The following is a 27,208-nucleotide window of genomic DNA, read 5'->3' on the forward strand; positions in this document are numbered from 1 at the left end:
CCTTTTGACTCTTTCATGTCATCTTTGTCTCCATTTCAGGATTGCTTTGCTTTCAATTTTTGAAGCATTCCACTTTTGTTTTAAACAAAATACAATTTCATTTCTTAAAGAGCAAATACTTGGAAGACACTGGTTGTTTATGTATTTCATGCTTATCTTATGATGGTTATTACTCATATTAGTTTTTGCTTATAAATCTTAAAGAAATAATCTATTTAACTCTAATAATTTTCCTAGAAACTCACATCTCTTTCTAACTTAATTTTTCATTAGCGACCACCCCCCTTAGCTAACCTAGGAGATAGCTTAAATGGAGAGAGAAGGGATTTAGTGTGACAACCCCTTCTCTGAGTTTCCTGCCACCAACCACACCATGTGGGGTTGAAGGCTTTTCTCACTGACTTATAGGTTGGTGTAGGCGGCAGGGTCAACAGGAACATTACAAAATCCATCTTAACTGCATCATAAGGGAAACCAAAAAAAAGGATTTACATTGTCAAAATAACATGCATGTCTACAAACTGACAACAAACTCCACATGCACTTGTAAAAACCCCATATAACCTGTCATGTACCCAAATCAAGTTTGTAAAACTAAATTTGGCATGAAAAGTGTGCAAGCATCTTCCTCAAAATAGTAAATTGAAAATCACCATGAATACAAGTACACATGATCTTCAACTGACATAGCTGAGTGAACTGATGAATTGCCTATAGAACTCTAACTACTATCACCTAATGGACATAAGGGTAAATGTTAAAGTTGGCACCAATATTGGTATGAAGATTACAAGGTGTAATTTCAGGTGCTAACAAGACCCAAATCAAGCATATAATATGTCAATTTAAAACTATGAATATGCAATTTTGAGAAACTGTATAATCCTGAAGTTGTAGACATGGCCATAGCAGAAACATACAAAATATAACCGATTTTCAAACTTCAATTTCTTTGTAAACTTCGATTTTGTCCACAAGGCCGAATATTTTTTGTGATCATTTAAATTTTTAAAGCCATTTTAGATATGCAATTATTTTCTGAAAAGTTAGCTGGTAAAACTTCCAAAATTCTTATGAAATTTGCAACCATTCTATTCTAGAATCATCATCTGCACAGCTAGGCATGTGTCCTCACTATTTGGCTCTTTATTTATGTTATTCGCAGGTTTATATTTTTCTTATATCAAAAATTGTAGTCTAGTAGTTCTATTTTGGATATAGGAGCACTGCAGTATACCTAAAGTTTTGACTGAAAATCCCTAAAGAGGGCAACGATGAAGACAGTTATTTCACCAATTATTTAATTTAAACTCAATCATGATTAGTGGAAGAAATATTCACTTACCCACTTTTGGTCACTATGCACTTCATCCCTGCCGCTTTCGCTGCCGCAAGGCCAATTGCACTATCTTCTATCACAACACACCTACAAAATTGAAACAAAGATCAGCAGTCATGCATCAAAGTATCTTGACCATATACAAAGGTAACAACTTGAATGCAATTCATCAATAGATATGCACTGTCTTCACAACAAAGGCTTATTTGAAATTGCAATCTATGAAAAATACTATTCCATATTTATTCACAGCATTCTCTCAAGAATAAACTGTTGAAAAGTGTAACTAGGTTCGGTCTTCATAATGACATGTGTAATTGTGATATTATGTAACTGATGAAAAGAAGAAAAAATAAAATTATTATTGTAATGCTTGTTTCATGGGTTTCATGAGCAAGGAATTTTATTTTAGTGTTGGCTCCCATTGTGAGCCTTCGGGATTTGTTATCTAGTAATAAAAGTCAATTTGAGTCTATGTCATGTATGAAGGACCCTTCTTGGGCATGATACATATTTATATAAGTCCTTAAATAAGTTAGAAAGCCCTCCAAGACCAAGCAAAAGTATCTTCTTCAAGTCAGCTTCAAGATGGAATAAAAGATCTTCACTAAAGGACATGTCGGCTCACCCTCTCTCAAGTCGGCTTATTATGAGGCTACAACAACTATAAATAGGGCAGCATGTCCACATTTCAGAGTAGAAATTTCGGTCAAGTTTTGAAGTCAGTAAGTAATGCGAAGATCAGCGAAAGGGAGTCTTATGGTCAGCGAAAAAGAAGGGAAGAAAGATCGAAGTACCTAGCATTGTTTTGGGTCTGTTTTGAGGGCTGAAGTTATCCATACATGCAAGGAATCTCTGTTGTCCAAACTGCAGAAAGAAGCCGAAGTCTAACAGTCAAATTTGAGGACAAATCAAGAGAAGACAAGGGTGTATCTCTAGCTGAGTTACCAAGGAAAGGAACTCCCTCTAAAGCGAAGGGAATCAAGTCATAAAGGGAAGGTCTTATGAATGAATTAGGGTCAACAATTGCAGACCTAATTCAAGGAGGCCGAAACTTTGAAGCAGAAGGAAGCCGAAGTTGAAGAGGAGCTGAGAGGAAGGAAGAAGCAAAAGGTTGACTATCATTGACTAAGGATCTCATCAAGGGAACTTGTGTCTTGGTCTTGGAGTGGCAAATAGGTCAAGGGTCTTGGTCTTGGTATTCGTCAATTGGAATCTCTATAAGAAGAAGAATTTGTTCGGGTTTTCCTCTCAAGAAGGAGAGGTTTTGGCCCTGGTTGATAGCCTATATTCTGTGTCTCTTGTCTCTTTATGGTTTATGCATTGGTAGTTGTTTGATGAAAAAGAACACTAATAATCTAAGTAAAGGAAGATCCTAATCTAAGAAAGTAAAAAGCATTCACAAGCAGTGATTAATCAAAGAGAAATCATTTAATTTCTATGCCCTAGATTTTTCAACATGGTATCAGAGCTAAGGTGACTAAGTCAAGGAAGGGCATCTTATCAAGGGACACTCAAGGATCAAATCTCAAGGAAGGCATCAAAGCGAAGATCATCTTGAAGTCAAAGGAAGCATCATAACCCTAGATCAAAGAAGTCTACAAAGAAGTATTGGGATCATCATCAAGAAAAGAAGGCCAAAACCCTACATCTACTCAAGTTGAAGAAATCTACAAATCAAGTTAAAGTGTTTTGAAGACTATTCATCCAAAGGAAGCTAGATCAAAAGGCGGTGTCATCTCACTCTCTGTGGGATCAAGGATCATTCTTGAAGAAAACTACCTTCATCAAGGAGAAGTTTTCTATCCTCTATATCATCATCAACATCAAGGAAGAAACAACAAGAAGGAGCATCCTATCAAGTAAGTATATTTATGTTCACAGCTGAATCTGTCAAAATGTCTTTTTTCAAGGAAAGAAACAAATTGGTTGGGGCTTCAAACTATCTTGCATGGAAGAAAATGACAGATTTGAATCTCATTGAAAATGAGGTTATGGAACATGTCAAAGGATCTATCACTAAATTAAGAAAGGAAGATGCTCAAGTTCTTGCAAAGTATATGAAAGGGGAAGTTAGGGCTCAAAGGATTCTCATAGAATCCATCAAAGATCCCTTCATCCCTTATGTATGCAAACTCGAAACTTCAAAAGAAATCCATGAAAAACTGGTAGAGTTGTATTTCGTCAGCACTGCTGGAGAAGTCATCTCATTAAGGCAAGAACTCTACAAGATGAAGATGTCAAGGGAAGATGGAATAGCCTCATATTTTATGTATCTTAAATCCAGGATCAACTACAAGAGCTGGGAGAAGTCATGTCTGATAGAGAAATGACTACAGTTGTACTAAATGCACTACCAGAGGAGTGGGGTAACTTTACTTCAAGCATTTACGGGAAGAAAGAAGCTAATTCATTCTAAGATATGGTCATTGTGCAAGATTGAAGAAACTATATTAAAGGCCAAATCTGATGTGGGAACATGCGAGCAAAATCAAGCTTATGCTTCAATAACAAGAAAGGAAAAATTTGGAAAGTCTGGTTCTCGGAAAAAGAAAAGGGACATGTCTAAGATTCAATGCTATGGGTGTCAATAATATGGACACTACAAAAGAGATTGTCCTAAGATCAAGAAGGACAATAACAAAAGAGGAAGAGAAGAAGCTCATATCACCGAAGAAGTGGAGGACGCTGAAAAGAGAAGTCCAAGATAGAGGAAGTAAGAAATATCTACTATGACTGAGATAGTCTTCCTCATCTAAGTTCTTTTCAAGTTCCTAAGTCTTCTGTTGTAAGATATGGCCATCATGATTCACTAAGAAAAATGATGGGATGCATCAAGGCATCATAGAAGCATTGAAAGCAAGAGCTTGGGACATCATCATAGAGAAGCATGAAAGATGGTTAGAATCTATGGAAATCAAGGATATAGCTCTAGGAAATCTCATTGGAAACATAAATGGCAAGGTCATCTAGTACAAGGTTTATCATACATCTATCAAAAGGAAACATCCGTTGAAGGGGACACCTTAGATCCTCAAGGTTCTCTAATGGAATCTTCATTGAAAGGTTCACCGATCATGAGGGGAAGCAAGTGTTTCATCAAGAATTCCAAACTTGTGGAATTCATGGGATGATGGTATGATGACATAAAAGAGGCAGAGCAATGGATTGAAGCTTTTTCAATCAAGGGAGCTGCTACAAGAAGTCTGGATGACCCAAAGGAAAATGATGTATGTATGCTTATATTCAATATTAAAGAGTCATGTCATATGGTTGCAAGTAACATGGATCAATGCTCTATCTTGAGAGCATAATCAAAAGGAAGGATCTCCTCCCTCGAAGGAATGTAGGAATGCATGGTCACACATTCACTAGATGAAATCAACATAATATGTTCTCATATGAAGTATAAGGTGGTTGACATTAATTGGAGGAAATCTGATTGGAAGTTCTTGAGAAAGAAATATGTGAAGAAAGGAAGGAAGAGATCGTGGATATGTAACCATGGAAAAAGGAAATCAGCATCCATAGACCAAGAGTATTTGACTAGGATATCTCCATGAAAGATATGAAAATTCAAATGGAATCTGAAAAAAGAAAGAGACCCTTGACAATATATATATCTTTGGGAGATGTGTCGATATGTATGCGGGATGCTGATACAAACTAGATGATGTCATGATAAAAGACCATCACAAATGTAATTTTGATTTTAATGTTCATTATTTTATTTTTGAACAAATATCTGGATGGGTTTATGCAGGGCAGCCAAGGGAAGATCTATGGATATCTTCCACCACCGATGTCCTTGTAGTAGGATGAAAGATCCTTCAGGAAATGTGGCATGAAGAAGGCAACATGGCATGAAGGAAGGCCAGATATGAACAAATGGATCACTTTTCGATGATGACATGACTGACTCATGGATGAAAGTGATGGATGGTCTGTGCCCTATGAAGAAGTCCAAAAACATGAAGACTCTGAAATAACGAAAACAAGTTCATGACATCGTGAGGAGGAGTTCTTCAAGCAGTTGATTGTCCCATCATCTCCACCTAAGGAGACGCTGTAGGTCCCTAATTAAGAGGGAGCCAGGAAACAAGATTTCTTACTTGGAAGAAACTTGGAAGCAAAAATTCCAAAGCCAAGAGGGAGAGTAGGTACATTCCTTCCGTAGGAATGAGTACATTCCTTTATTGGAATAGATATATCCTCCCTAATTAAGAGGGAGAGATAGACACATCATTCTTGTCTTCACTTGGGAAGATAGAATGGAGGATTGGGTAAACATCTAGCATCCAATGCTCTTTGAGGATGAGTTAGGTCATCCAAGATAAGAGTAGTCGTACAGATATTCTTTGAGGACTGGGAATCCAGGATAAGAATAGTCCTGGTGGAACACACCCTGAGAACCTGGATGGGGTATGTTCCGAGAGAGACAATGATGTGGGTGTCTATATCGCTGATTTCTGGTAGCATCGGATGTGGTATAAGTTTCAAATTTTGCAAGGAGGCTTGGGCACATGTATTCTAAAGAACCCAGAAAGCGTTTTGGGAAATTCCTCCTAGAGACAGTTTTATTAAAATAATTAATTATTTTTAATGGGTCCCTAAGTCTAAACTTAGGAAATTAAAACAATTAATGGGTATTAATCTAATTGTGGGTGTAACTTCTAGAAGAAGGCGAGGATCAAGAAAAAATGATCTTAGCCATTGATTAGCTTCTAATTTGGGCCGTTCAATGTCAACGAGAAGATTATTTAGAGATGCTTGAGGGAGACATACAGAGAGTTGATCAGTCAGATCGAATTGCTGAGGCTAGAGCAGCACAGTGATTTTGTGGTGATCACACAGAGAGGCACAAAGATAGGTTTGGTTGGAGGATTTTCTCTGGAGCCAAGGATGCACAACAAAGAGGCATAGAAAGATGTAGAGGAGGCAGCGTAGTGCTCAGTGAGGGTGACGCAGAGCAACACAGTGCCTTCCAAGCAGAAGTCTAGGATTTTGCTGGGGGTTTAAAGTTCTAGCCGGGAGGGCTAAAGTGGAATCTCCTGAGAGCAAATCGATCCAGTAGAGAGGTGTCGCAAGCCCACGTAGTGACTGCGTAGGGGAAGCATAGAGGTAGCTAGGGACTCGTTGGTTCAGCTGCCAGATCAGTGGGGACTTGCAGTGTAGAGTGAGGTAATCTCACTAATTTCTTCTGCTGAGTGATATTCTCTATACTGGATTGCCAGCAAGGCATCCAGAGTTTGTATTCAGAAATAACTTCTACTTAATACTAAAAACCCTCAGATCTACTGCACCAGTTTTCCCGCATTGGGTTTTTCGGGGGATATTTGTCCAAAAATAACTGTGTCACTTGTGTTGTATCTTTTCCTGTTCAGTTTCTTGTTTCAGCATATTATTTTTAATTAAGTGAAGGCTGCAGTAGTATTTACTTCGATATTTACCATATAACACAGTAAATAACTTGTATGGATTAACAAGTAGGAGAAGTAACATTAGTTTGCTGCAGCAGGGATTGCGGGTTAAAGGAATTTTCACATAGTATTAGAGTGAGTGCAGGTAAACCAAGAAGAACAGTGCCAGAGAACCCAACGCTCAGCAGAGAAGGAGGTCGAATAGCTGCAAGAGGCAGTAGTTCGAATCCCAGAGGGATTGCACAGTCCAGGCCAGGAGGGCTGAATTTTTGAGGAAAGTTTCTCTCTAAGTGAGTTGACAGAGAGGAAGGGCTTCTAGATCGAAATCTTGCCAAGCTAGAGGGAGCAGCGTAGAACCTTAGCGTGAGGAGAGAGCTGGTGGGACACAGTTTTCAGCAGGCAGATTGCTGTGCTGAAAGACGTCAAAAAGAGAGGAGAAGCACAGTGAGGGAATTTCTTCTTCAGTAGAATTCTCGCCAATAAGTCCGTTTTCTTATTGCCTGAGAAGCAACAGTAAGAGACAAAGAGGAGAAGTTCGACATTTTCGTGGCAGAGATGGCAACCAGTGGGTTGAGAGATCAGGACAGATTGGATGGGGCATCCAACTATGTGATCTGGAAGGCAAGGATGTTGTGCTTTCTAGATGAGCATTTTCTCAAGGCCTATGTCGACAATGTGGTGGCTGTGTCTGCAGAAGCAAATCCGTTGAAGAAGTACAGGGGAGAAATGGCGAAAGCCAAGAGGATGATCCTTGATGGAGTAAAGGATCACGTGGTATGTCACATTGCTAGCAGAGGGAATGCTAAGGAGATGTGGGATGCCTTGGCAATGCTGTATCAAGGATATTTCGTTGCAGCAACGAAAGATGTACTTAGAGGAGAAATTGAGATTTCCACAGATGCAGAAGGGGGAGTGCATTGATCCGTTCCTCACGAAGCTTCAGAAGTCCCGGGACGTGTTAGCAGCTGTGGGGTCTACACCTCAAGGTTTCGAGATGGTGAGGCTGGCCCTAAACTCAGTCTTAGAAGAGTGGCAAGTCTTTGTCTAAAGCATCCTGGGCAAGGAAGCTTTGCCAGATTGGGATAGTAAGTGGGAAACTCTCAAGCAAGAAGAGTTGAGGAGAGATCGAGTCAAGTGTAAGCTTGACGGAAGCAACAACAGTGGGTCGAAGCCCAAGGAGGAGGAAGAGAATGCAACCCTTGCATCCAAGGGGCAGCAAGAGCAGCAGAGGCGGAAGAAGGACGTCTCGAAGATCAAATGCTTCAGGTGTGGTGAAATGGGTCACTACACAACACAATGTCCTCTCAGAAAGAAGGACAAAGATGAGAAGCATGATTTGAAAGTTACAGCCGCAAAGATCAAGGAGGAGTAGTTTGCTATGAGAGTTGAGATACCTACAGGAGGGAGGTGCGCTATTTTAGAGCTGTAGTTCGAAAAAGCTACAAATGGGTAGGATCCTTAAGGAGCCCACCTCTCAGATCAATTCCTTGCTACGGGAGCCCAAATCAGAAGTAGCAGGATGGCCTAGTGTCAGTTGGTGCAGAGGAATGTTCAAGCGATAGATGCAGTGGCTGGAACGCCAAGTTTGGGCAACATAGTGCAGAGTTGCAGCAGTGCAGGCATGAAAATTCCTAACCCGAAATCCCTACTGCAGCAAACTGATGTTACTTCTCCTACTTGTTTTGTTATGCTCTTGACCTGCGAGAAGATACCAGAATACCAAATATGCAAAGAAATATGCCCAGAACACAGAACAATAAGAAATAACAACATGTAGTTTATTATTCAGAAAGGAAAGCAATGTTCACTTGCCTCTTCGAGGGGGCAACCTCCAGTAGAGCTAGGCTCAATTACAAAATAAAACACGATGCTCCTCGAGGGGAGTCTCTATCCTTTATATAGGATTCATACATGCAATACCATGGTTCTTATTAATACCATCTGTTGGCATTATGTTTCTGGTATGGCTATATGTTACAGATGTTGTACTTGATGGCAACTTCCGTGGCAAGGCTCTCAATATGATGAAAATTAAGAAGTACGCAGGAAATCAGTTCAGAAGGTGCGTACCCGCAGGTACACCATGCAGGGACCGCGTCCAGATACGCAGGCCAGCCGTTCACGAGGTGCGTACCCCCAGTGCACTCATTTCAAGGCAAAGAAAAGCACACGTGGGGTTTCTTATGTTTAATCCTTGGTATTTAGCCGACGGTATTTGTGTTATTACGGTTTTGGCTCGTGGTATTGTTCCATGATTTTAGGAGGAGCTTGCCTATATAAAGCAAAGGAGATCACTTGGCTAAGCATCTTTTGCAATTGAAATATTGGGTTATGGTCTTAAAAGCTTGATCTATATGAAAGGGAAGTTGAAGGCGAATCTGTGAAGGGTGATCTCTCGAGCGCATGAACAGATCTGAGCAACTGTGCCACTCTGGTGGACTGCCTATTCGGCCCTAATCAGAAGTACGCAGGTGTTTAACAGAAGAGCTGCGTGGGTATGCAGAGCAGAAACAGGAGATTTGCGTGGGTACGCAGAGCAGAAACAGGAGACCTGCGTGGGTACGCAGAGCAGAAGAAGGAGAGCTGCGTAGGTACGCAGAGCGACTAAGGTTCAGGTGCGTACGCATAGTAAAAGTACGCGGCGCGATAGTATTTCTGGGTGCGTACCTGCAGTAACAGTACGCGGCGCGATAATGTCTCTAGGTGCGTACCTGCAGTAATAGTACGCAGTGCAGTTGAAGGAACAGTGCGTGGGCACGCAGCGCGGCAGAAGGATCTCTGCGGGTATACGCAGGAAAGCAGAAGGTGAACTGCGTAGCGACGCAGGCCACAGAAGGGAAAACTGCGTATCTGTCTTAAGATGTTCTGTTGATTGAATTTTTCTGTTGATAAGGTGTTCTGGGTTAGTTCTGTTATTGCTGATCTGATAACTGTAGTGGACTGTAACTTTTATGTACTTGATGATCATTTGATGCTTTATGAAAAGAAGTAGGGAGTTGTAGCTCCCTTCCAGGAGAGACTGGAAAACGAGAGAGAGAGAGTTGTAGCTCTCTGCAGGTTGCAGCCTGCGTACTGGTAAAGGACTGCACCAGTACAAAACCATTGTAAAAGTTTCTAATTTGAAAGAAGATAGAGACATATTGCAGCAGGTGGTTTTCACCCACATTGGGTTTCCACCTTACATCTTGTGTTCTTTGGTGTGACTATCTGTTTTTCTATGGTACTGACATGCAAAAATAATTCAAAGAACAAATAAGGAAGATTTATTAAAAGAATTAGATAATACTGATTCACCCCCCCTTTCAGTATTATTTTCAACAATTGGTATCAGAGCAGGTCCTTCAGAGAAGCTTGATCGCTTGAAGGTAGATCGTTCATCATGAGCAACTACGAGAGAGAAGCATCAATCAGGCCACCGGTTTTTGATGGGACAAACTTCAATTATTGGAAGGTAAGAGTTACTGCCTATCTTCAATCTCTTGGTACAGAAGTTTGGGACATCATAGAGACAGGCTATGCTTTTCCTTCAGCTACTCCTACAGATGCAGCCGAGAAAAAGAAGTATGAAACAAATGCGAAAGCAGTCAGTACTCTGTTAGGATGTATATCTCAATCAGAATTCATGAAGGTAATGCACTATAAATCCGCAAAAGAGATATGGGACAAAATTGTCACGAGCTATGAAGGAGACGAACAGGTAAAGCGTGCTAAACTTCAAACTCTCAGAATTCAGTATGAGACTCTCAAAATGTATAATGATGAAAGTGTGGCTAACTATTTTCTTCGGGTAGATGAGGTTGTTAATTGTATGAAAAATTTGGGTGAAGAAATAAAAGAGGCTATTGTGGTTGAAAAGGTCTAAGATCATTGTCCCCCAAGTTTGAATCTAAAGTATCTGCAATAGAAGAAAAGGAAAATCTTCGAATTCTTACTATGTCTCAGCTACATGGAATTCTAACTGCTTATGAAATGAGAAAGGGAGGTCCATCAGACAGAAGAGAAGCTGCTTTCAAAGCATCAGGCAAAGGAGATTATTATGAAGCAAGCCACGTCCCGGAAGAAGAGGAAGAAGAATCAAAGTTTGTCAGAAATCTTCAAAGGGGTTCTGGAAGGTTCAGAGGTAAGTTACCTTTTAAATGCTTTGCTTGTGGAAGAGTAGGTCATTATGCTGCAAAATGTCCTTATAAGGATAAAAGAAAGGAACCTGCTAGATGGAACAAGAAACAGAACGCAAATAAGAAAAGCTACTACACTCATGAAGATAGTGATGGTCTATCAAACAGTGATGAAGATGAACAAGGTAATGAATATAAGTTGTTAATGGCATTTGAAGATGATGATTATATGGATGCTATAGATGTGGATAAACTTTATGATGAAATTACTAGACTCAAGAGATGTATAGAAGAAAAGAACATGATCATTGATACTCTACAATTTCAAATTGATGAAAAGGAAAAACATCTTGAAAAATTAGAAGGTGAAATTGTTGGTCTTAGAAAAGAGATTGAGAAAACAAAAGCTATTAATCTCAAGTTTGTCAAAGGATCTGAAACTTTGGATGAGATTATCAATGTGCAGCGGTCTCCACTAAACAAGACAGGTCTGGGCTATAATGGAGAAACTTCTCAAGCATCCACCTCAAAAAGTTATCTTGATGCAGCAAGAAGAAATGAGCAAAAGAACAATGAAGATCATCAGGTAAAGCAAGGACGAATTACAAACAGAAACTATCAGGGGCAATCCATCTTAAGGGTGAACAAAAGCTACAACCAAACACAGGTAAAATCTTCTCAATTTGGTTCAAGAATAGATGAAAATAGAAATTACAATCAGTTGGCTGGTAGATTCAATAACCGCAGAAGTTTCTTCAATGGACAATGCTTTTCTTGCCATAACTTTGGTCACAAAGCAGCTCAATGTGTTGCATATAAAACGATCATGACTAGGGAAGCTCAAAAACAAAGAAGTATGACAGGGATTACAAAAAGGACCTATAACAACTTTTCGGTTCTTGAAAATGAAGTTGAATGTTCTATTTGCAATAACTTTGGTCATGAAGACTCTGAATGCAGGAGCAGGTTTCAGCAGAAAAAAGAACAAGCCTCAAGCACCAAAACATGGAGAATAAAGGAAACTCATACAGAAAGATGTGGGATAGCATTTTATGCAGAGGGACAGGAAAATCTATGGTACATTGACAGTGGATGTTCGAAGCATATGATAGGTGATAAAGAAAAACTTGAGTCTTATTCTGCTCTAGAAAAGGGAAAGAAAGTCTCTTTTGGAAATGATACTCCTGCAACTATAAAAGGAAAGGGCATTGCTCAGTTAAAAGAAAAGGTCAAGGCTGGAAATGTTTTGTATGTTGATGGATTGAAGCATAATCTTCTAAGTGTCAGCCAGATGTGTGATCAAAGAACCGAGGTTATATTCAGATCAAATGGATGTCTTGTTCGTGATCTTGATACAGGTAAAACAGTGATCAAAGGCAAAAGAACTCCAAATAATCTGTACATATTTGAAGAAGGACAACAACAATGCTATCTGAGCAAGGATGATGAGCACTGGTTATGGCATCGGAGGTTGGGGCATCTAAGCTTTTCACAAATAAGGAAAGCATGCAAATATCAGGCAGTTCGCGATCTTCCAGATATCAAAATTCCTGACAACACCATATGCAAATCATGTCAGTTTGGAAAACAAACCAGAACTAACTTTCCAGAGAAGGAAGGATCAGCTAGCATGCCTCTTGAGCTAGTACATACAGATACATGCGGTCCATTCAGGAAAAGAACACCTAGAGGAGAAGAATACTTGATATTATTCATTGACGATTTCTCCAGGTTTGTCTGGCTAGGACTTATGAAGCACAAAGATGAAGCATTCGAAAAATTCAAATCCTTCAAAGCTTTGGTTGAAAATGAATCAGGTCATAAAATTAAGTGCCTCAGATCCGACAGAGGTGGGGAGTTTACCTCAAATGAATTTTTCGATTTCTGTGAAGAACATGGGATAAGAAGAGAATTCTCTACAGCTAGAACTCCTCAGCAAAATGGAGTTGTGGAAAGAATGAACAGAACAGTCCAACAAATGGCTCGTGCTATGCTTGATGAATCAGGAACTCCCGCAACTTTCTGGGGTGAAGCTGCACATGCTGCGGTTGTTATTCTCAACAAAACAAATGTCAGGGTGAACAGCACTCAAACTCCTCATGAGCTCTGGAGTGGTAAGACTCCTTCGGTAAAGCACTTCAAAATCTTTGGGAGCAAATGCTATATCAAGAATACTGATGAGCAACTTGGCAAACTTGAACCTAGAGCAGATGAAGGCATTCTTCTTGGTTACTCTCCACATAGCAAAGCATACAAATGCTACAATAAAAGACTTGGCAGAATTGTTGACAACATTGATGTAGTGGTTGATGAGAAGGGATACATTCCTAGGCAAGTACATCATGAAGACATCGAAGAAGATGAAGGCTACTCTCAAAGACAGAATGATGAAGAAGAAGAACCTCAAGAAGAACCAGAGGAGCATACAAGAATAGAAGAGAAAACCCCATCCAGATATGTTCAGAAGAATCATCCAGAATCTCAGATTGTGGGGCAGAAAGAAGCAGGTGTACAAACAAGAAGAACAGTTGCAGAAGCCTCAAGCTATTTGGCATTACTCTCCTCTACTGAACCACAAAATGTGAAAGAGGCATGCAAAGATGAATGTTGGGTGAAAGCAATGGATGAAGAACTTGAGCAAATCGAAAAGAACAACACTTGGGAGCTGGTTCCTAGACCAAAGGATAAGAATGTTATCGGAACAAAATGGGTCTTCAAAAACAAATTGAATGAAAATGGAGAAGTAATTAGAAACAAGGCCAGACTTGTTTGTAAAGGGTATGCGCAGCAAGAAGGAATAGACTTTGAAGAAACCTTTGCTCCTGTTGCAAGACTTGAGGCCATCCGAATGTTCCTTGCTCTCTCAAGTTTTCAAAACTTCAAAGTATTTCAAATGGACGTGAAATCAGCTTTCTGAATGGAGACTTGGAAGAAGAAGTATACATTGAACAGCCAGATGGGTTCATTCTTGGAAATGATCCAAATCTTGTATGCAGATTGAAAAAGGCTCTCTATGGTCTCAAACAAGCTCCAAGGGCTTGGTACTACCGTTTGGACAAATATCTTCATCAACAAGGTTTTTCAAAAGGATCAGCAGATAGCAATCTTTATATAAAAGTTGAAAATGACAAATTGCTAATACTTGTTGTGTATGTAGATGACATTATTTTTGGGAGCAATGAAGAAGCTATGAGTCAAAGCTTTGCCTTGGTCATGCAGAAAGAATTTGAAATGTCCTTGCTAGGAGAACTGACATATTTCCTTGGTTTGCAAATCCAACAAAAAGAAGGAGGAATCTTTTTATCTCAAACCAAGTATCTCAAACAGATTTTGAAGAAATATGGTATGGAAGATGCAAAACCAGTATGTACACCCATGGTCACAGGATGTAGCCTCAGTGCAAATGATGAATCTGCAGCAGTACATCAACCAACCTACAGATCTATGATTGGAAGTTTACTTTATTTGACAGGTACCCGACCGGACATCATGCATGCAGTTGGAATAGTTGGAAGATTTCAGGCAAATCCGAAGGAGACTCATCTTCAGGCAGTGAAGAGAATTTTCAAATATCTTCAAGGGACTCAAAATTATGGCTTATGGTATCCTAGAGATACAGATCTTACACTTCATGCTTATACAGATGCAGATTGGGCCGGAAGCGTGGATGACAGGAAAAGCACAAGTGGTGGTGCGTTCTTTATGGGTTCCAGACTGGTATCTTGGTTCAGCAAGAAACAGAGTTCAATTGCCTTGTCTACAGCTGAAGCGGAATATGTTGCTGCTGCATCTTGTTGCACCCAACTCCTTTGGATGATGCAGACTTTGCAGGATTTTCAAATCACTTGTACACCACCAATCCCCATCTTATGTGATAACACAAGTGCAATCAACATCTCAAAGAATCCTGTTATGCATTCAAAAACCAAGCACATACCAATCAAGTACCATTTTCTCCGGGAACAAGTACTTGAACAGAAGGTCAAGTTGGAGTATGTTCCTTCTAAGGAACAAGTTGCTGATATTCTCACCAAACCATTGCCCAGGGACACTTTTGAATACCTCAGGCAAAAGCTGGGGGTTGTTGATGCATCATCTTATTGTTGAATCTTTTCTGATTGATGGTACAGGTTCAGGGGGAGCATATCATGCATTGTTGGCATTATGGAGGATGTTCAGAAGGAGATCTTGGAAATAGCTGCAATATGTCTCTATCTCTTTCATGGTGGATTATGGTTCTTTGTTGCAGATCTGGTTCATATTCAGGGAGAGCATGTTCTTAGGGGGAGCATACCCCTTTGCCCTTGATGTCAAAGGGGGAGAATGAAGCTGAAGATTGTGAGGTTGCCATCAAGTCCAAAGGGGGAGATTGTTGGCATTATGTTTCTGGTATGGCTATATGTTACAGATGTTGTACTTGATGGCAACTCCCGTGGCAAGGCTCTCAATATGATGAAAATTAAGAAGTACGCAGGAAATCAGTTCAGAAGGTGCGTACCCGCAGGTACACCATGCAGGGACCGCGTCCAGATACGCAGGCCAGCCGTTCAGTAGGTGCGTACCCCCAGTGCACTCATTTCAAGGCAGAGAAAAGCACACGTGGGGTTTCTTATGTTTAATCCTTGGTATTTAGCCGACGGTATTTGTGTTATTACGGTTTTGGCTCGTGGTATTGTTCCATGATTTTAGGAGGAGCTTGCCTATATAAAGCAAAGGAGATCACTTGGCTAAGCATCTTTTGCAATTGAAATATTGGGTTATGGTCTTAAAAGCTTGATCTATATGAAAGGGAAGTTGAAGGCGAATCTGTGAAGGGTGATCTCTCGAGCGCATGAACAGATCTGAGCAACTGTGCCACTCTGGTGGACTGCCTATTCGGCCCTAATCAGAAGTACGCAGGTGTTTAACAGAAGAGCTGCGTGGGTACGCAGAGCAGAAACAGGAGATCTGCGTGGGTACGCAGAGCAAAAACAGGAGACCTGCGTGGGTACGCAGAGCTTGTAGGCTACTTCTCTGATGCGCTGAAGTACTTGATACGGTTCGTAGAATTTTGGAGATAATTTCTGACAACCCTTGTCTTTGAGTGATGTTTGCTTATATGGTTGTAGCCTCAAAAAGCCCTGATCCCCTTCTTGAAATTTGTGTTCTGAACGATGTTGATCTGTTTGTTGCTTCATGTGGTTTTGAGCTTGATGGAGATTCTCTCGGAGGTGGGCCAACATGGTTGTGCGGTTCTGTAGGAGTTGATCCACTGCTTGTACCTTCGAGCATCCTTGGATATAAGAAGTAGGTGAAGGAGGGAGTTGACCATAAACTGCTTCATATGGAGTCATTTTGGTGGTGGCATGATAGTTAGTGTTATACCACCATTCGGCTAGAGGTAACCACTGTACCCATAGATGTTGCTTTTCTGAAGTGAAACACCTAAGGTAGGTCTCCAGACATTTGTTGACTGCTTCAGTTTGACCATCAATTTGGGGATGATAGGAAGTACTGAGTTGTAGTTGGGTACCTTGTAGCCTGAAGAGTTCCTGCCAAAAGTTACTGGTGAAGATCGGGTCACGATCAAACACAATGAAAGTGGGCATGCCATGCAATTTGAAGATCTGGTCCATGAAAGATTGAGCCACCAAAGTCGGTGTAAAAGGGTGGGGTAGGGCGCAAAAATGAGCATACTTAGAAAGTCTATCCACAACCACCATGATGACTGACTTGTTGCCTGACTTCGGAAGACCCGTAATGAAGTCCATAGAAACCTTCATCTAGATTGAGGCCGGGATGGGCAATGGCTGTAATGTGCCTGGGGATTTGACTGTTTCTCCTTTGTGGCGCTGACATATGTCGCACTCAGCTACAAAAGTAAGAATGTCCTTTTTCATGCCTGTCCAAAAGAAAGAACGTTGAATGCGAGCATAAGTCTTTTGAAAGCTTGAATGGCCTGCAATGGGAGATGAGTGCAACTCCGCCAAAATGCGATTTTTGAGTGTGGATGTTGGTGATATCACGACTCTGTCCTTGTAGCGAAGAATCTCATCCTGCCAAGAGTAGCCCATTGTAGAATTTGGATCCGCCTACAATTTATTAATGAGTTGGGAGAGCAAAGGATGTGAAAACCATTCCTTGCAAGCCTCTTCAATCCATTCTGGAATGGGAAGGGAGATTGTGAGCAGGGTGCTTTCCTCCTCAAATTGGCGTGATAACGCATCTGCTACGACATTTTCGCGCCATTTCTTGTAAATTATATCATAATCATATCCCAACATTTTGGCAAGCCATTTATTTTGTTGTGGCGAGGATAGGCGTTGCTCCAAAAAATATTTAAGGATTTGATGGTCTGTGCGGATTTGGAAACGCCGCCCCAATAAGTATGGTCGCTAGGTATCTACTGCATGTAAGATGGCCATCATCTCCTTCTCATAGGTAGATTGTCCGAGATTTATCCCACTTAGTTGTTGGCTAGTGAAGGGCAAGGGTTGACCTTCTTGCATTAAGACCACCCCAATACTCGTACCTGACGCATCACATTCAATCACAAAAGATTTGGTGAAGTCGGGTAGTGCTAATACGGGAGTGGAACACATGGCATGTTTGAGAGCTAGAAATGCCTATTGCGCTTCATCATTCCAGAGAAATGAATTTTTCTTGAGAAGGTGAGTGAGGGGTCTAGCAATGCGACCATAATTGCAGACAAATTTGTGATAGTAACCCGTGAGACCCAAAAATCCTCTCAAGCTCTTCAAAGTCTTTGGTTGAGGCCAATCCTGCATTGCATGGATCTTTTTGGGGTCCACCCTGACACCTTCACACCCCACAATGTGGCCCAAATACTCAACTTCTTTCATGCCAAAAGAGCACTTGGACGTCTTGACAAATAATTTATGCTTCCGGAGAAATTGCAAGAGCAAATCTACATTCTAAAGATGTGTGGCCCAGGTGCGGCTGTAAATGAGGATGTCATCAAAGAAAACAAGGACAAATTTTCTGAGATATGGTTTGAGCACGTGGTTCATGAGGCTCTGAAAAGTGGATGGGGCATTACAAAGACCAAATCGCATGACCACGAATTCATAATGGCCTTCATGAGTTTGGAAAGCAGTCTTTGGAATGTCTACTTCTTTCATGCGAATTTGGTGATAGCCCGAGCGAAGGTTGAGCTTAGTAAAGAATTGAGCCCCATTTAGTTCATCCAGCAAATCATCGACAACCAGGATGGGAAATTTATCTTTGACCGTCAACTTGTTGAGGGCCCTGAAGTCTAGACGCATATGCCATTCCCCATCTTTCTTGAGCACCATGACCACAGGCGATGAATAAGGACTAATGCTAGGATGAATGACGCCTACTTCTAGGAGTTCCTTGATGATTTTTTCAATTTCATTCTTTCGGACAAACGGATATCTATATGGGCGCACATTTGGTGGTTGGGCCCCTGGGACCAAAGTAATGCTATGATCATGTTCCCCTCTCGAGGGTGGAAGCTCATGAGGCTTGTCAAAGACCGACAGATGGTTGTTTAAGATCTGTTGCATCTCAGGATGAATATGAAGAGAAGTGGGTTTGAAGGCCTAGATGGCATTAAATTGGGCTATAACTCCATGGTGGCCCTTTTTTAACAATTTTTCCATCCTATGCAAGCTGATGATAGAGGGAGCACCCGCCTGGAGTCCGCGGAGGGTATGTGTGTGGTTGTTTTGCTTAAAGCTCATATATAACTCCTGGAAATCCATTGTGATTGGGCCAAGTGTGTGGAGCCATTCAGCACCCAAGACAATGTCACACCCTCCCATGTGTATGGCAAACATGTGGGTCTTTAATTGATAATCCCCCATTTGAAGTTTGACATTTTCACAGCGGCCTTCACATTTCATTGTCCCCCCATCAGCAATTTGGACCTGGAAATTAGAGACTGCTCTGACAAAACAATGCACTACTTCAACGACTCTTTGATGGATAAAGTTATGCGTACTGCCACTATCAATCAAGACTACTACAGGGCGATGCTTAATAAAACCTCTGATTTTGAGAGTTTGGGGAGAAGAAATCCCTGCCAAAGCATGAAGCGAGATAACTGGCTCGTCAGCTGTAGCTGGGAGTGCATTGTCCGGTTGGTTGTCCTCATCTTCCTCCTCTGGTTCCTCAAATGGTGGGGCTTCCTCCGATGAACTGTGATCAGTAGCATCAATTTGAAAGAATTTGGGTTCCTTGCATTTATGCCCTGGGGAGTATTTCTCATCACAGTAGTAACACAATCCTTGCTTTCTTCTTTCCGCCATTTCCGCTGGTGACATCTTTTGAACCTTAAGTGCTTGGAGCCTAGGTGGGGTGACCCTTGGCTGTGAAATTTGGACGAGTCGACTGAGCCGCTAACGCACGTTCTACTTCACGAGCTATCTTGCAAGCATCCAACCATGAGATTGGGTGTTGGAGTTGGACGTGGGCATGTATGGCTTCTTTGAGACCGCTAACAAAACATTCCAAGTAAAACTCATCTCGTAGACCTCCTATGTGGAAGGCTAAGGCTTCAAAGGCTATAATATATTCTTGCACTGTTCCTGTCTGTCGGAGCTTAGTAAGATGACCCAAAAAATTAGATTCATGGTCGAAGCGATCCGTAAGGGCTTTTGCGAATACCTGCCAAGTCACGGGCCTTCCATAGCAACGTTGATGCCATTGCCACCATTGCCATCTTTCGTTGTCCAAGTACATGCTACCCACACTTAGCTGAGTCGCATCATCTCTAATGTGATTCAATGCAAAATATTGCTCCATTTGTGCTAGCCATGTGGCCGGATGAGAGCCATCAAATTTATACATGTCCAGCTTGGGTGGTCGCGGCTGGGACTGTTGGTGGTTTTCAAAGAGGTGAAGAGAATGGCTAGACTCGCCCTCAATGTTTTCATTAAAAGCATATGCCTCCAATTGTTCCCCCGACTTGCCCTTTGTGATTGTGTCAACTAAGGTCTTGATCATCATCATTAATGCGTCCAACTTTTGTTCAAGGGTGTCGATCTTCTCATTGGCCATAGCTTGAGCTCTGGTTTGTACCATGCACTAATCCGGTGCACTTATTGTTACTGTGAAAAAATAAATAAAATTTGGGACCACCCGAAATTTTTGACGCTAACAAGTGAATGGTACCACCTTGCTTAGCTCGTCGACCTGATTCTTATGGGCTAAGTCTCCTATAAGCGTTCTAGGAGGGTCTCAAATATTTATTTATTTATTTTATTTTTTTTACTCCGAAAAGAGTTTTACTCCTCGCTTAGGAATATTGCAGTAGTCAAATCCTAGAAAAGTAAATTCTGCCCAATGTCCTGCGAGAATCATGCCCAGGTATAGGGGCCCACACCAATAGTCAGATTTGTCAACGAACCCTCAACTACAGAGTATGAGTAGGAATGAGGTAGTGATCGAACCCCTGCTGCTAGATCTGAATGGCGGATCTGATTGTGGTGACTATTACAGAACCCAACAGCTAGATCTGTATGGTGGATTTGATAGATCTGATTGGCGGATCTAATAGATTTGAATGGCGGATTTGAGAGATCTGAATGGCAGAACTGATACCAATCCCACCTGCTAGATCTGATTTGGCAAAGATGATGCTTGATCTAGAGAGAGACAAGGGAACTATGGTCTCAAGGAGTGTCAGGTGCTACAGATCGCAATATACATAAGGGTCTGACAGTAGTACTCGGCCCAATCTTTCAGGGCACTAACCAAGGAGGATCAACCGTACCCTTAGCTGTACAACCCGACTACCCTATCGTATGTGCGAGTAATCTCCCCGAGTGCTATTCTCAGTGTACTGTAGTAGCAAGACGGCCGACGGTTTATCTATAGCGAGGTTTCAAGAGAGCCTAGGGGGCTTCCGATATATCCAGAGGGTACTTGGAAGACAGTCCGTGCGTAGTTCTGTCTAATGTGCTACTACTCAGAAGGGGTACCCACAAAGGTTACAAGGGAGTCCAACAAGCATGGCCAACTCTTGTATTTCCTGTGTGCATGCCTCCCCAAATCCGCAGGTTTATGTGTTGAATGACAAATCCCGTGGTTTAAAAACGCCAGAACATGTCTCTAGCCAAAAAAAAATTCTTGCTAAAAATGGAGATCCCATCGGCCTTGGAAAGTGCTCTAATATCACTTGTTATGCTCTTGACCTACGAGAAGATACCAAAATACCAAATATGCGAAGAAATATACCCAGAACACAGAACAATAAAAAATAACATGTATTTTATTATTCAGAAAGGAAAGCAATATTCACTTGCCTCTTCGAGGGGGCAACCCCAATAGAGGTGGGATCAATTACAAAATAAGACACGATGCTCCTCGAGGGGAGTCTCTATCCTTTATATAGGATTCATACATGCAATACCATGGTTCTTATTAATACCATCTATCTAATACCATGGCCCATTTGCAACTAACTGTGGTCCCTTCTTTAAATGTTGGTCAACCACTTACAATTATTAATATGGGCTTTATTGACTCTTTACTTAACTATAACTATGATTTGACCCTATTACATAAATAAGGGGGTTAGGGTTGGACCCTAACATGTTTAAATCATGCAAGTTATTTATTGTACTCTATGGTAAATATCGAAGAAAATACATCTGCAGCCTTCACTTAATTTACATATATGCGAAAAGAAAATCCTGAGCAAGAAAGAAAAATACAACACATAGGACACAATTATTTTTGGACAAATAGTCCCTGGAAAAATCCAATGTGGGAAAACCGGTGAAGTAGCTTTGAGGGTTTTATTATTATGCAGGAGAAATTCTGAGTACAATTCTAGGATGCTCAACTAACAATCCGATATAGAGAGAATATTGAACAAAATACTGGTGAAATGATATCACCCTGTCACTGGAGAATCAATGACTGATCCTGCTGCTCTGAAGGCTATATGTCATCCTCTGCATGGCCTCTGCATAGAACTGAGTCACCCTAGGAAACATCTGCGTCACCCCTCCTGGGTATTATGCCGTCTCTCCTCTGGATTCTCTGTTGGCTGAGAAATCATCTTTTCCGCCTCCTAGACCCACACCCTGGCTTCTGGCAACTAAACTTCGATTTACCTCAACAGGAACTTGACTTCCCCTCACTGACTGCACTGCCTCTGCGTCAGCACTGTGTAGGCTAGCGTCAACCTTCCTCTGGACGTCTTTCTGTTCTCTCTCTGCGTGGTACTCTTCGAAAATTCCTTCTCCAAGATCTCAATGCCCCTCTACTACAAGATCTCCTCAATCAATTTTCCTCCTGAGAACTTCTCACTTCAGAAAATCGATTTTCTCAATCTCTATGTATTTTCCAAATGACCCTCAAGCCCCTTCTCATATCTTACCGTTGGACAACCAACGACCTAGATTAAAACATAATCAAAGGTTCAAATCGTTTTGACTTGATTCATGGATTTTTCTAGAAGTTTCACCCCTGATTAGATTAATATCCATTAATATTTTAATTTTCCTTTGTTTAGACTCAGGAACCCCATTAAAAATATTAATTATTTTAATAGAATCACTTCTGGGTGGAATTTCCCAAAACGATTTCTGGGTTCTTTGGAATACCTGTGCCCAAGCCTCCCCACAAAATTTGAGGCTTAGAGCACATCCGATGCTACCTCAAATCAAAACTCTCTCTTAGCGAGGAATTTGCTCTAGCAATATACTGCCTCTCTCCATATTTCTTCGACTCTAAAGCATCGTCTCTGCATTGTTGATGCCTAACATGTTGTCCATCAACCACTGCACTGCTGTTGCTACTATACTACAGCCTTTGACACTGCCACTGCCAATGCTACATCCGTATTACAGTTCACTTTGCATCTGTGCTACTACTGGTCCTGCTACCCAACATTGCATCTACACTGCAACTCCCTCTCAAATGCTGCATCTGCTATGCTGCTAGCAGTGCCACTGCTAACACTGCATCCGTACTGTAATTCAGTTGCTGACAGAAGCAACTGAAAACACCCAAAACTAGATAAGTATCTAGTGGATACTCCTCACTGCTGACATCCTGACTGCTACTAGTCCCACTTTGCCTCTGAAGCCATTGCGTTGCTGAAGCCCTGCAATGTGCCTCCTTGCACTGCTGCCTCCCTGCTCTACGCTGCTCAGTCTCTAGCTCTCCTAGCCACTGCATCTGTCAAATCAACACTCCATGGCACCAAATGAAACTCCACCATCCCACTACTACTGATCATGGGCTCCCGTAGCAAGGTGACAATCCAAGAGGTGGGCTCCTACCCATCTGCAGTCCTCTCGACTACAACTCTATATCAGCCCACCTCCCTCCTGGAGGTATCTCGACTGTCATGGCAAACTCCTCCTCGTCAATCTTCGCGGCTACAACCTTTGGATCATGCTTCTCATCCTTGTCCTTTTTCTTTAAAGGACACTTGGATGCATAGTGGCCCATCTTGCCACATATGAAGCACTTCACGTTGGAGACGTCCTTCTTTCGTCTATGTTGCCCCTATTGTCCCTTCGATGCAAGGGTTGCGTTATCCTCCTCCTCTACTTTGGGCTTCGACCCATTGTTGTTGCTGCTCCTGTCAAGTTTGACCTTGAGCAGGTCTCTCCTCAGCTCTTCTCGTTTCAGAGCTACCCACATCTCGTCCCAATTTGGCAATACTGCCCTACCGAGGATACTCTGGACAAAGATCTGCCAATCATCTGAGATGGAGTTTAGAGCCAATCTCACTAACTTCGAGTCTTGAGGTGTATGACTCGCAGCTGACAGCTCATCATAGGTCTCCTTCAGTTTCGTGAGGAACAGATCCACTCGCTCCCCTTTCTGCATCTGAGCAGATCTCAACTTCTGCTCTAAGTACATCTTCCGCTGCTCGAAAGATCCCTGATACAATGTGGCCAAGGCATCCCACATCTCTTTAGCAGTCCTTTTGCTAGCAACGTGGCACACTACATGATCCTTGACTCCATCCAGGATCATCCTCTTTGCCTTAGCCATCTCAGATCTATACTTCTTTAGTGGATCTGCACCCGCTGGGACAACTACCACATTATCAACATAAGCCTTGAGGGCGTAGTCATCTAGCAGGAAGGTCATCCTAACCTTCCAGATGGCATAGTTGGAAGCCCTGTCCAACCTATCCTAATCCCTCAAGCCATTGGTTGCCATATACTCCAATAACTGTCGAATAACTCCGTCTTTCTCCGTATTGCGTAGCTACTAGGCTGACTTATGCACTCCTTGATGGAGCTGATAAGCTGCTTCTCCTCTGCTATTCAGCAATTGAGAAATGTTGATTTCCTTGACAAGAAATCACTGATGAAGTATTCCCTCACTATGCTCCTCTTCTTTCTTCTGACATTTTTTCAGCTCGACAAAGCTGCCCACTGAAAAATTTGTGTCCACCAACTGCTCCTCACACTGAGGCTCAGCGCTGCTCCCTCTGGCACGACAAAAGTTGAACTAAAAGCTCTTTTTCTCCGTCAACTCACTCAGAGAGAGAGACTACCTCGAATTTTCAATCCTCTAGCTAGAATTGCGCAAACCGTCTAGGGTTTTGACTTGCTGCCTCTTGCAGCTTTTCGATTTCCCCTTCTGCTTAGCACTGGGGTTTCTGGTTCTGCTCTTCTTGTCTCACCTGCACAAGCTCTGGTACCATGTGAAAATTCTTAAGCCGGAATCCCTACTACAACAAACTGATGTTACTTCTACTACTTGCTTAGATCATGAAAGTTACTTATTGTACTCTACGGCTATGTTGCAGGAAACGTGGCATAGAGGTCCGTTTCCGTACAGAAACGGGTACGAAACGCGGAAACGCGTTTGGTACGGCCGTGAAACGCATTTCCGGCCGTACTGCCACGTTTCCCGAAACGGAAACGTGGCCAGTACGGCCGGAAACGCGTTGCAGGGCGGTACGACCCACGTTTCCTCATTAACTTGTGTTTTTTTAATTTTATTTTTTTAATTTGTTTTTTAATTTACTTTTAGGGTATGTTAGTGACTTCTAGATGTGTGTCTAAAGTTATAAAAGTGAATTTTTGCCCTAGTGTTGATATGCAGTTCGTGGTAATGTTAAATTCTTAAAGTAAAAGTGATATTCTCATTTATTTTTCATTTTCATCCTTTTACTTGAATTTTTTACATTACCATGAAATGACTCAGGGTGTTTGAGAGTGGTTTCGCCCTCATTGGATTTCATATGGAGAAAGTAGAATTTTAAATCTCACTCAAAATCCAGCAGACTTATTTGTTTTTCAGGATTTCAGGATTGGGGGGATTGCAATGTTTCCATTTGATTTTATCATGTACTAAGGTATGGAACTTGTATTTAATCAAGAGAATCAAGCCCTCTATGCAGGGGAAACTCCCAATAATCAAGATCATGTAGGGTACTAGGGTATGAAACGTGTATTTAATCAAGAGCACTAAGGTCGTTCGACTATGTAGGAGGAGACTCCCAATACAACAGTGGTCCTTCTAAAGAATGGGATGTGGATGCAGAAAATCCTGATTTGGATCTCTCTCTTGCAGCCTTATAGTCTTTATTGTACTTGCAGCCTCATATATTAATATAAATAAAGGCTGATTTTGAGATTTGGATATATAATAAACGTTGCTTTTGGATATTCCGATATTTTTATTTTCATTATGTGATCATTCGTGAGTAAATGTGAGGTAAATTAAATCTTAATGTTTAAGTGTAATAAATTATAATGTATCATTTATGCTTTATGATTGCACACATATATATATATATATTTAAATATTTTCAATATATATATATATATATATATATATATATATATTCGCGTTTCCCCGTTTCCAAAATTTGGGGAGGTCGCGTTTCGTATCGCTTCCCGTTTCGGAAACTCGTACCCGTTTCCTCGTTTCGTGCAACTTAGCTCTACGGTAAATATCGAAGCAAATACATCTGTAGCCTTCACTTAATTTACATATATGCAAAAACAACATACTGAGCAAGAAAGAAAAATACAACACATAGGACACACTTATTTTTGGACAAATAGTCCCCAGAAAAACCCTATGCAGGAAAACCGGTGCAGTAGCTCTATGGGTTTTATTATTATGCGGGAGAAATTCTGAGTACAATTCTAGGATGCTCAACTAGCAATCCGATACAAAGAGAACACTGAATAAAAGATTGGTGAAATGATCTCATCTTGTCACTGGAGAATCAGTGGCTGATCCTGCTGCTCTGGAGGCTCTGTGTGGCCTCTGTGCAAAACTGCATCACCTTGGGCAACTTTTGCATCACCCCTCCTGGGTATTATGTTGCCTCTCCTCTGGATCCTTTGTTGGCAGTGTTGTCGCACAAAGTGTCTAGGCACCGCGACAACGCTCAGAGTAAGGGTTGTCACTCTTGATCCTTACTCACTTCATTTAGACTCTCTTCTAGGCAAGTCCAGGGGAGTAGTCCCTAAGAGAAATGGGTGAGGATAGCTTGTGAAACACAAGCTCTAGGAGATTTTAATGATGGACAACTTGATGAAAGTAAACGAATCTCGATTAACTTAGATGAAAATATTAAACGCTAATGTAGCCAAAACACGATTAATGTGGATTAAGTAAAACAAGTTATCTAGAACAATTTTTCAATATGTGACGAATAATGACGATCATGAATAATCAATGTAAATGCCCAAAACTTTAACATGCAAGAGATTCCAGATTTAAAATGATCTTCATTTAATGGCCCAAATCTAGAACATTTAACTTTCTCCTACAGCCAATATAATTTAAAACATTTATAGCATCTTGACCACAGAGGAATATAAAAAATGCATTTCATCACCAAATAATACTAAGGAACTTTAGATAAACATTTCAATTTATTCCTTAGGCGAAAGTAAAACGGATCGATGGGTTAATAAATCGAATTTTTAATGGGCCACATGCCACATTAAATTTTTTTAATGTTTAAGCACAAATCCTTTCAATTTATTTTAAAATACTTAGTCACCAAAGTTTAAATTTTTTAAATGTTGAGATTTTTTAAGATTTTAAGAATTTTAAATTTTAAAAGTTTTTTAGATTTTTATGATTTTTTTTGAAACTTTGTAAATGTTTTAGATTTTTAAATATATTAGATTTTTTTAAGTTTTAGAATTTTAAATTAAAAATCATAAAATAAAATAAAAATCCAAAAAATAAAACGAATCTGAACTCAATTTACATGAAACTAAAAAAAAATAGACATATGCTATAATTTTCACTATATACAAACATAAAACTAAACAAAAAAAATAAAACCTAGCATAATATACATGAAAATGAGAAAGGAAATCGAAATGTTTTGTTGTTTGCAATGCAGGTGTGCAGGAGAA

General features: G+C 40.9%; 1 protein-coding gene across 1 annotated transcript in view; it reads right to left on the reverse strand.

Annotated features, from left to right (window-relative positions):
* LOC149205697 (CBBY-like protein) overlaps positions 1-27,208 on the reverse strand; it is a 346,883-nt gene that overhangs the window by 77,161 nt on the left and 242,514 nt on the right. Inside the window, exon 7 of the mRNA XM_089393529.1 lies at positions 1,346-1,426. Within this exon, the coding sequence (XP_089249655.1) occupies positions 1,346-1,426 (81 nt within the window). The remainder of the gene's footprint in view (positions 1-1,345; positions 1,427-27,208) is intronic.

This window comes from Pinus tabuliformis, chromosome 1_2 (genome assembly GCF_031772625.1).
Source record: "Pinus tabuliformis cultivar Carrire ecotype Pingquan chromosome 1_2, CPIR1, whole genome shotgun sequence".
Lineage (NCBI taxonomy): Eukaryota > Viridiplantae > Streptophyta > Pinopsida > Pinales > Pinaceae > Pinus > Pinus tabuliformis.